This window comes from Archocentrus centrarchus, chromosome 19, assembly GCF_007364275.1.
Source record: "Archocentrus centrarchus isolate MPI-CPG fArcCen1 chromosome 19, fArcCen1, whole genome shotgun sequence".
Lineage (NCBI taxonomy): Eukaryota > Metazoa > Chordata > Actinopteri > Cichliformes > Cichlidae > Archocentrus > Archocentrus centrarchus.
The window spans coordinates 30,090,054-30,101,640 of record NC_044364.1 but is presented as its reverse complement, the minus strand read 5'-3'; the positions used below and the strand labels follow the sequence as shown (position 1 = coordinate 30,101,640).

The window sequence follows — 11,587 nt, the reverse complement described above, 5'->3', positions numbered from 1 at the left end:
AAAAAATGCTTTTGATATTTTGCTTGGTGTTTGAATAAATTCTCTCATTCTTTAATGATGTAAGCTATAAATATACTAGAAAGAATATTTAAAATGTCTTATTATATTGCTTACACATTATGGAAGTCCAAATTAAATTCCTAATAACTTCAATAAAAGCTGAAAGAGAAACCTCGAAAGCAGAGAGTCGCTCTTAGTTACCAGGACAGCCAAACAATGATCACCAGGTTACTACACACAGTAACTTAGTAACTAAGGCAACCCGTGGTATTACGCATGGTGCGTCTATATTGGGAACACTCGTTGTGAACCAGAGGGTCACTCCATGACGCAGCGACGTACGCAGGGCGTTGTTCTTCCATAATGAGACTTTATAACAGAACGTCAGTCCTGGCATCATTCTAGTCTGAGAGCGCCTTTTAAGACAGAGGAGTACCGCTGTCGGACTCTTTTTCCGGGAAACTGTTTTTTGCTCCTCGCAAGTCTTTTTGTGGACATACAAGCTCCGTGCTCAAAGTAAGTGAACTTTGCTTTCTCCTAAACTTGGTTATATTCAGGCGCATTCAGTCCGTCCCGGCGGATTAAAGGCGGAAACGCGCTTTTCCCCGCGCACACCGCTTCATGCGCGCGCGCACACACAGAGAACGAGCTGTCATTGCAAATAAACTGGCATTAAGATTAATTAATTTCACCTGTAAGTAGACTTAAATAAGCCAACTTAAATAAACCTACGTGTAATCGTGACTTTCCACCTTGCTGTTACCAGTTCATCTGCTTCACTCGAAGAAACGACCGTAACTGAAATAACTCAAATGTTGTAATTTTGAGTAGTTTTAAAGGACAGGAAGATATCTATCTATCTATCTATCTATCTATCTATATATATATATATATATATATATATATAGAGAGAGAGAGAGAGAGAGAGAGAGAGAGAGAGAGAGAGAGAGAGACAGAGAGAGAAAGCTTAAAACAGCCATGTTTTGGTGGTCTTTACAAAAAATAAAAGCAAAACTTGACCTCTTCAGATCATCTTTATAGTTTAATCATGTTGATAAACTTGCACCTGAAACTTACGTAGAGCTTCTGTAGAATATTGGTAATTATATACTTAGAAAACTGATGGATGCATCCTGTCATGTGAAAGTGACAGGTTCAGACAAAGTTTCTCAAAATGCTGTCCTTGCTGAACTTGCTGCAGCGACACACCCATATACAACCAATCTGACATCCACACAAACACACACACACACACACACACACTGACAGTCTGATCGTCTCCTCTCCTCATTGCTTTCCAGATCATCTGTAAAGATGCTGCTCCTGCTACTGGGAATCATCTTCCTGCACCTCGCTGCGCTTGTTCTCCTCTTTGTGTCAACAATTGTCAGCGTGAGTGAAAATGCTGTTGTGTTTACCTTCGTCTGTTTGATCAGATGTCATCGTCAGCACGCACACAACCGGAGCAATTAGAAATGCATTCATGTGCACTTAATACCCAGAAGATATTAGGTATCATAGACGATTACACGTAAAGCAACTCACGGGAATGACAGGCATGTTATACCTGCATTATTAGATATAAAGTAGTTATTATTTGGCTCCATAGTCTGTGATATATGTGCATGTCTTGAATATGAGATGGTTCTGTTATTGACCAAGCTGTATGTTGTTGACATCAGGTATGGGCATCAAGTGAAACTGGCACATCAGACCTGTGGAAAAACTGTACTCTTCTCAGTGGAGGACACCAGTGTAGCCCTGCATCAACTGGAGGTCAGATATCTACCTCATATTTTACTATTTGCCTTTGACCTCCAATACAATGGGTAATACTGGGCATTTATATTTCTGCTCTGTTGTGAAGCTGAGTTTTGAACTTGTCCTCTTAAAAATCCATCATTTATGCTGCTAATGATGTGGGTGTGTCACAGCTACTCTGGGACTGTGGTGCCATCTAGGGCAGAGAATGTAGCAGTGCTGTTTTGAAGTGCTAGCTGATAGGCTGCCACTGTATAAATAGTCGTGGTGCGATGTCCATATTCAGGTCTCGTGTTGGGAGTCCATGGTGACAGAGCTGTGGAGAATCAGGGTGGGGCTGCAAAGAGTATTTAAAGTTTTAAATCTATGTGTGTGTGTGTGTGTGTGTGTGTTTGAGACCAGTGAAACCTTGGACCACCTTGTGAAGAACATAGCATGCTGATGGTGGGTCACGCCCAGTGTCAGATCTTAGTGTCCAGTGTTAGTTTGCAGGGATCACTGGGACAATTTAAGGCAGCAGCTGCAGTGTTAGGAGATTTATGCATGCAAAGTCAGACACTGCATACTTGACTTAGAAACATGTAGATAGTAGGCAATAAATATAAAGGTAGCAATATATTTTCCTCTCCGTTAAAGTTCACTCTGCACCAGCGGTGTGTTCTGATACTAAAAGTGCCGTCGCAGTGGTGCAGCAGCTGCTGGCTGTAGCTGGGTGATGTCATTTGTCTAGTATGAGCTGTGTTCAGCCGGTGTGTTTTGTCAGGAGCAGCAGTGGCTGCACACTCTGCCAGGTAGTTTGTTTGATTTGCTTTCACTGGTGCACTGACGCTCGGTGTTTATTTAACAAGGCGCATGTGCTGTTCCCAGGTCTTTGCTTTGGCTTTGGCAGATGAAGACGGTGGTCTGCTCTCACGTGGTGGGCCGAGCTCGTGTTCAAAAGAGCTTTTGGAAGCTTTGCTGAGCAATCGGTTTCCCTCTGAATCAAATCATAATCACAGTTATTTTTAGGGAATTTCTAAACCTTCAGTGTTTGCCATGAGAAACACAGATGATGCCACAGTTATCACATGCTGAGTGAGTTAAACATCATGTGCTCGCAGCCAGGAAAATTACTTCGCAAAATTTACTTGATCTAAAATTAGCAGTTGAGGAATGTCTTCTGCCCGGCACAGACCAACACCATATAAACAAGTGAGGGGAGACTACAGCACTTTATTCTTGCTCTTCTCTGCTTCAGCACTTATTTTCCTGTTCTGAGTTACAGCAAAATCCTTTAGCTGCACGTGTCCTTTCTGCGCTCTACTTCCACAGTAATAAAACCAGACGTTCGTGGACATGTTGGAATGTGAGTCATACTCGTGTTCCTGTGATATTTTTGAAACTTGATGCATGTCTCACGCCAGGAAATGCCTGATGTCACTGTTTCCTTACTACTGGTCAGGAAAGAAGGAAGGAAGGAAGGAGGGCAAGACATCTGTTTATGAGAAAGCAGTGATGTACTTCTGTTACACAGTGTTTTCACAGGGTTTTATATATAACATTTGAAAAAATGGTTATCATAGGGGAATCTAATTGTCGCGTGGGTGTGGTATCAAACTTTATGGATGGAGATTTGCAGTGTGTCGTGTTGCTTCCCATGTCTCATCTATAAGCCAGTGGTCATCAGGACAATGTCTGTTACTGTAGGAAACCTGACTCCAAGCTCATAATCCTGTGTAATCATCATCATGCAGTTTCCCCAGAAAAACTGGATCATTCTTTGTAAATGGGCACAGGATGGTGAAATGTGTTACAGGGTAATGAGTTTTTATAAGGTTGAGTTAAAAATGTGGTTAGTCAAAGTGAAAAAATCACACAAAGTAAGCTGTCTTATCACTTAATCATCTTTGTTGTTCTTGAGAATGAGCAGCAATAAATTATGCATCATACCTTTTTTCCACTTTGTAAGTGCACCTCCATTAAAACTGCAATAAGCCTTTAATTTAAAAAACAGAATCAATAAATCAAAGATGTATGAGAATTCTGAAGCAGACAGATGCATATATTCTAACGTCAAACTTTAGCAGAGGAATGCATACAGATTGAGCTGTGATACAGAAATACATATTTTAAAGACCTATCTGGAATACCTGCAAACATCAGGACTGAACAGCAGCCAGTGAGTGGATTATGCCAACAGGGAGAGGCTGCTGTGCTAGAAATCAAGTACAGTAGACAGAAAAATGGGAACAGTAACAGCAAACACAACTAAAGAGGAAAAATAGATTCCATACAGAAAGGGAAAGGTCGAGTTCTTCATGAACCTGATGAGGCAGGAAGTGAGGTAAGGTGAGAAACCTGATAGGGCCTGATGGTGCAGGAAGTGAGCGTGGAAAACCATCAGACAAGAAATAGACCCTGCTTGGAAATCCAGGGATTCCCGGAATGGCAGCACAAGTGAAACAGAGAAACACACAACCACGCACGGAGCTCGAGCACCGATCCGATATAATAGATGGTGCATGGTAGGCCCAGTCAATACAGGTGTCTAATGGGTTAATAGCTTCTGGCAGCCTGGCCTTGGAGGGCTAGGAGGAAAAATCAATATGGTTCTTTTAGTCCTAGGTCCCACTGTCAGGGGCGTACAGAGCTTTTAGAAACAAGATACCAAGGTTTCAGTGTTAAGGATCCATTATACATTCCCTGAAGCAAACGTGACCTGGAGTGCTCTCTGGGTTTTTCATTTGTTTCCTCTTATCTTCTGCTCATTAAACCAGTCGAATATATATTATACTCTGACTCATCATCACTACAGGTCTGTTACTGACAGCCCCCCCCCCCTTTTTTTTCTCCCTTGCAGAGTGGATTCAGGCAGTCCAGGCTGTCATGATCCTATCCATCATCTTCAGCTGCCTGTCTCTCTTCCTCTTCTTCTGCCAGCTCTTCACTTTGCAGAAGGGTGGACGTTTCTTCCTCACTGGAACCTTCCAGATCCTAGCCAGTGAGTCGCCCCCCAACACACTCACACACACACACACACACACACACACACACACACACACACACACACACACACACACACACACACACACACACACACACACTCTTTCACATAACTGGGATGAGGAACAATATTAAGAACTATATCCAAGTGTTTGTATACATTTTCCTTATTTGTTAATCTGTCTGTGCATTTTCTTTGAAGAAATGACACATCATTAGGTTTATATTATATAAGTGAATGGACTAGTTCTTATATAACACTTTTCTACTCTGTTTTGAGCACTCAAAGCACTTATACAACACGTTTAGGTTTGCCCCATTCACACCAGCACTTCCATGATTAACTAAGCTACGTGTTTTTTTATTATCTAACATTCACACACGTTCACACTCCAACGGTTGCATCAGAGAGCAACTTGGGGTTAAGTATGTTGCCCAAGGATTGCACGCCAATGTGATGTATCCTTGAGCATTGGCATGCAGCCTGGAGTAACCAGGAATTGAACCGCTGACCTTCAAATCTGTAGGTGACCTGCTCTACCTCTTGAGCTACAGCCACCCCAATATATACAAAAGTAAATATAATTGATATTGATTGATAACAGCATCCGAAAGATAAAGCCAGCATGTTTTCAGTTTTGAGAAGCTGGTAACTGTAAATTCACTTCATACCCAACAAAGTGAGCAGATCTATCTTCCGCACTACTCTGGTCTGTATGAATAATACAGTAACACAAAGGCAATCTGAAAGTGCACTAGTCATTCAATACAAATCCACCTTCACCAACAAACCAATGGTGGATGCTCACTTTGCATATTTTATTGGAGAGAATCAGATTTAGAGGCTCGGCCTCAGACTAATGGTTTTTATGCTCCACTTGTCCATTGTGCTCCATGCCCTTTGGCCAGAGAGTATCTCTACTGCAAGTCCATTGTGCTCTCTCTTGGCAGCCCTTTCCAAAATCCCAGGTTTTCTCTCTATACAGTGCCAGCGCATTGCCTGGCACCCAGGTGCCCACTCAGCCAAACAGAAATGACACTGGGAACACCGCCAGCTGTGCAAGTTAAAATGTCAGTAAGTCTGGCAGTGGGAGGTGGGAGGATGGAGGGAGGAGAGGGGGTCTGACAAAGAGATCATGCCATGTCAGACAAAGGTGGTAGGTGGACAGAGCTGGAAAAGCTTACATAGGCCAGAATGGGGTTCAATAAGCATGAATCAGTGTGATTTAATGGGGGGGGGGGGGGGGCTTCTGGGAAAGACTGACCTGCTGGCCAGCACTGCCAAACAGGGTTCAGCCCAGGACACAAGACAGAGACAAACATGATCTAATGCCTGAACATAATTATAGCCAGCGTTGTTAAAACCTGTTTCCTCCTCACAGGTTTGTTTGTGATGAGCGGAGCCATCATCTACACGGTGATGAGTCCGGAGTGGGTGCTGGGGACGTACTCATTCGGCTACTCCTACATCCTGGCGTGGGTGGCCTTCCCTTTGGCGCTGATCAGCGGACTCATCTACGTCATCTTGAGGAAGCGAGAATGAGCCGTCACTCCATCCCACCGTTCCCAGTAACCCCTGCCCAGCTGCAAGTGCTATCAGTTCCCCTCTGAAGTTTAAGTTGTGACGCCAAAGTACCAGTGGAGCCACCAGGCCAATACACCCAGATCACAGAAGGGGGAGTAATACCAAAAATCAAACACAACAACACGAATACTGTCTCAGTTAAAAGATGTATATAGTATCTATGGTTTAAAACATATTTATAACACTTTTTACATATATGTACATAGTTTTTGTGTTGCTCTGTCAGTGGATACTATGAGCTTTATTTTAGCTGATTAAGTGCCTCAGTCTTTCTTTGTAATGATGGAATAATTATACACTATTTTGTTGTGGGCTTTTGTTTTGGTAATTGCCAAATAATTAGTAAAAGAGAAAGTGTTCCTTGAAGTATACTAACCAAAGTGCATGTATAGAAATAGAGAGGTTAAATCAACTTTTTTTTGATGGGGTTGCTTTACAGAAGGAGTGGTAACATCCATGGATGCAGCACAGCCATGAAATCTAGATTTGGTCCTTTTCTCTTTGTGAATTTGCAAGTTTAAGTGTATTTGTTTTCAGTCTTTTTCTATTTCTTATTTTCAACAAAAGATGGTGCTATATATTTATCATTCCTATTACTGATAGCAATCATTTACAGCGGAGTTACTTTGTTATTGTTCAGACAGCTCGCCATTAGTTAAAGTGCGACTCAGGCAGCGGTGCCTGACTACTTCTTTGGGAACACGGCCCGTTTCAGTTTGCAGTGGCTGATTTTTCCCCTTTATCAGCTGCTGTAAACAGTGGATAAACAAGGTTGGGGTGGTGCATTAATGAAATCAAGTCATTTAGAATGTCAGTATTATTCTGCCAGTTTATAGATAGTCAGATCACAGAGGAATAACTTTAAATAAGCTTTGTTTTTCAGCTCTAGTTGCCTTAATTTTCCATCATTCTGATGTTTGTGTTCATTTTGTGCGTATGGCTGTCTAATTCTCAAGAAGCCAAAGAAGAAGTTTGTCAAAGAATATCATAAAGATCATAATCACTGTGGGGCATTATACCCAAAGGAAGAAGGTATACATTTAACAGTACTAGAAGAAATGCCACCAAGTTGAAGCCATATAAGAAAATATGAGATGACAGGAAACACGTGAATGAAGTATTAACTCTATTAAGTGATAAAAGGACAGAGAGGTTTGCAGTAATGATACAAATGTCTGTTTCACATACTTGAAGTTTGACATGCTGCAGTCTCTGCCCACTGACTTTAGATGGTTTTTTTGTCTACTGTATAAAACCTTTACTGTTTATATGTTGTGCATAACAGATGTTTATGACAGTCTAGCCTAAAACACTCACTTATTAAATAAAACTACTTTCACATTATCTAATACTGTGTATTCAACTGTTACAGGGGACTGTAACACTTTATGCATGTAAAGAAAAAAAGACATTATGCAGAAGTCATTTTGCTGTTTGCCTTAAACTTTGAAATACACTTTTCTGTTCTGCAAAAGCTCGGTGTGGAAAATGAGGTTACTAACATTATATAACTGACATGAATGAAATAGATCGATCGAAGCAACGGAAACGCAGCCTGTAAATTTCTGCTAGTCAAACCTAGCTTACAGTATGTGGTACATCAGTTGGTTAGCTTTGTGCATGTGGTTGCAAATGCTGTGTGACTTGAGTCACCAACACGGCACACAGTGCCAGTTATTCAAAACATGCAGCTAGCATTTCAGTGTACACTGCGTCTCTCATGACATCAGAAATAAAAGGACGGGGCGTGTTCGAAACACTAATAAGAAAGCATCTGTCCTCCACTCGACGTGTCCTGTGAGATCCTCTCCACTTCCAAAACAGAACTAGACTGTGGTGGATTAAGTATTTCATTCTGAGCTTACACTAGATAGTCTGCTATGGTTTTTTCAGCATGATGCTCTTCATTGGGTTCAGTTAGAAGAGACTGCCTCTAATGACAACTGCCCTCTTTACTAGTTTGTGTAAAGCTGCCACCTTCAATTGTCTGTGCTATGTTTACACCAAACCCAAATGCTCTTCATATTCCCAAAGCTACTTTGAATTTAACCATTAAAGGACATTTCTTGCCACCTTGATGGAGTTCACTGTGTCTTTCAGTTGCAGTACACACATGTATGTCATTCAACCTGAAGACTCAGCTTGCAGCCATCCTGTGTTTGAATAAACGGTTCCTTTTAGAGTCAGGTCAGTCCTCAGCCAGCACCTGTGCACTAAACTGATAACAGGTGTAAATCTCCAGGAATGAAAGAGGATTTTTATTGCAGGCTCAAGAGGTCACGGGCTCCTACTGCCGCCCCCTGACATACTAGCACTGGGTGAAATGGGGACACGGCATTCTGGTCTGCGAGGGTGTGGGTGTGTGTTGTTGTTTACACACTGGGAAAGTCTCTGAGTGCAGATGTGCATACCACATTATGCCATTCCAAATTATTATGTCACCATGGTGACAACAGGCATATTTCCATTTCCTTAGGTCGTAGTTATGGGCTTCAAATTTTTTCATGTCCTATGCAATGCTGCCACCCAGTGGACACACACAGTAGCAACGCCAACATTTATTGTCTTGTGCTAGATTGGCAAACACCGCCTCTGTGTGGTACAATTAGAGCACTGCAGGTCATTTCACCATTGTGTTGAGAAAGGACACAGACTGGAAATGCCTCTTCAATTCAATTCAGTTCAATTCAATTCAATTTTATTTATATAGCGCCAAATCACAACAAACAGTTGCCTCAAGGCGCTTTGGACTATTATTGCACAATGTAAATATAATCTATAATTCCATGTAAAAGTGTGTATAGTGTATAGTATATAGAGTATAGTGTATAGTGTGAATTACTTATTTTTATTTTTATTCTTCTTATTTATTTGTGTGTGTATATATGGTTGGAGGTACAAAATACATTTCACTGTGCATTGTACTGTGTATAACTGTGCATGTGACAAATAAACACTATCTTAATCTTAATCTTAATCTTTGTATTGTGGGTAAAGACCCTACAATAACAGAGAAAACCCAACAGTCAAAACGACCCCCTATGAGCAGCACTTGGTGACAGTGGGAAGGAAAAACTCCCTTTAACAGGAAGAAACCTCCATCAGAACCAGGCTCAGGGAGGGGGGGGGGGGGGGGGGGTCATCTGCTGAGGGGGGAGAGAGACAGAGATTAATAACAACTAATGATTAAATGCAGAGTGGCGTATAAACAAAGTAAAAAGAGGTGAATAAAAAGAAACAGTGCATTATGGGAACCCCCCAGCAGCCTAGGCCTATAGCAGCATAAGGGATGGTTCAGGGTCACCTGATCCAGCCCTAATTGGGGGGGGACTCCTCCTCCTGAGCCATTATGAAAGCTTCTATGGCAAAAGACATAAGAAGTAAAGGTAGAGGACTAATTACCATTCTGTATCCTGATGCAACCCCAAGGTGGATTTATGTGTCTGACTAGGATCGAACAGCAACCTTTCACTTTGGAAGTGAATGTGTGAACCACTAAATTAAGGACAAGAAGAGCATGGGTTAACACTTTTTATTTTCAGAAATGAAAGACACTGATAGTTTAAGTCGAATTAGTTCAAGTCAAAGCAGACAGTGAAGAAATGGAAGCTGGGGAACAAATCAAAGTTAAAACAATAACGAACCTAGCAAGGCGCTAAAAGTCCTCTTTGTAATTACTCCCTGCAAACTTCCACCACCAGATGGTGACATCTCACCTGTGGGTGTGTTAAAATATTTTCGGATGCACGCTGGACATATTTAACTTCTCATCAACAAGATTTGACTTTTAGCAGTCTGAATCTGCCTTTCAAGACTTGCCTGATCAAATAAAGGTTGTCCTGACTGGCTGCACCATCTTGTGGTAAAAATTGGTATTACATAAAAGGACACCCAGTCTCGCTTCAACAACACTTGATATCTCTTCAGCACAGAGCACAGATGCTTTGGACATAACGTGGTTGCTTCTTGACGTTTTCTTGATGGATTTCATTAAGTTTTGAAGGTTTGAAAAGAATAAACAACTTTAAATGCTGTTTGGCATCAGCTGTTCACACATTTCTGGGCTGAGATGGTTCCCACCATTAATTCAGGAGATATTCCTTGATTGTCTGACACAAAATTACCCACAGGTTCTTAATTAGGTTTAAAATTTAAAATGATTCACATCATTTTCATAGTAATCAAAAATTACCTCCTTAAATACATCTTACTGATTATGTTTATTCATTCATTTATTCAGGGGTTTTGCATTAATTTGTTGCCTGTCTGCGTCAGGTTTAGTTTTCTCAGTTATGTTGTGGTAATCTCCATCTATTCTAACAGACAAATGTCCAATATTACTGGGATAAATGGAGAAAAACTGTGCACTGCATTCAAGCACAGAACAAAATATGAGATTTACCTTTTGTTTTGATTGCATCGACTAGTTTCAACCCATACATTTTTATCCCTTTAACCCCATCACTGTCTGCTCATGAGCAGAGCAGACAGACATCAGACAGCTTTACCAGGTTCATGCTAAACCAACAGTGGTCTGAAAAGACCCGATGATGACTAGTTCATAGTTTGCCATGTGATTTACCACCTGGTTACTGCAGTACACGCTAACATCATAAACTCTTGAGTCCAAGCATTTTTGTAAACTGTTCAATGGTGCATGTGTAGAAACAGCAAAATGCCTTAGAAGGAGCACAAAGCCATTGTTTTGTGCCTATCAAGTGTTGACTGATGTGCATTATTAACTCAGTGCTTTATAGGTGTCTGGGGAGTCCACGCATCATTGTTTTCCCGTCACAGGGTCAAGGACTAGCTTTTATAATAATCACATTTCCCATTAATGCCTTAAATTTTTCCCCCGTCTTATCCTATCACACCCAATGTCACTATCACATCCTGCACCCCCCCATCCCTTTCTGACTTTCTGAGTCGACCGGGAGATAATATTTTCTAATTTGTGAAACACAATGAAGGGGATGCAAACAGAAGGCCTGCCTTAATCTATCACAGCTTCTTCAAGGGTGCAGGGGTGCACAGTGACAGGCACAAAATCGCAGAGCCGGTGGGGAGGAGGGCAACAGACGCAATTAAGGCTCATGAAATGCAAATGGTGCTTTATGTAAGGGGATGGGGAGAAGAGATGGGTCTCTCTTAGCTTTGCTGCCATCTGCTTGCTATCACCACCAGTGGAAGAACCTCTAGGTCCTGGTAATTTGTAGCTTTAATAATGCGTCCCTCAGCTGGAGAAGAATGAAGCAGATG

General features: G+C 41.5%; 1 protein-coding gene across 1 annotated transcript; it reads left to right on the top strand.

The window, feature by feature from the left end:
* Positions 1-358: 358 nt before the first annotated feature.
* pmp22b (peripheral myelin protein 22b) lies at positions 359-8,406 on the top strand. Its single transcript, XM_030755046.1, has 5 exons — positions 359-516; positions 1,302-1,392; positions 1,683-1,776; positions 4,601-4,741; positions 6,126-8,406. Exons 2-5 carry the CDS (start codon positions 1,315-1,317, stop codon positions 6,284-6,286), a joined length of 474 nt encoding a protein of 157 aa, XP_030610906.1. The 5' UTR covers positions 359-516; positions 1,302-1,314; the 3' UTR covers positions 6,287-8,406.
* The last annotated feature ends 3,181 nt before the right edge of the window (positions 8,407-11,587 follow it).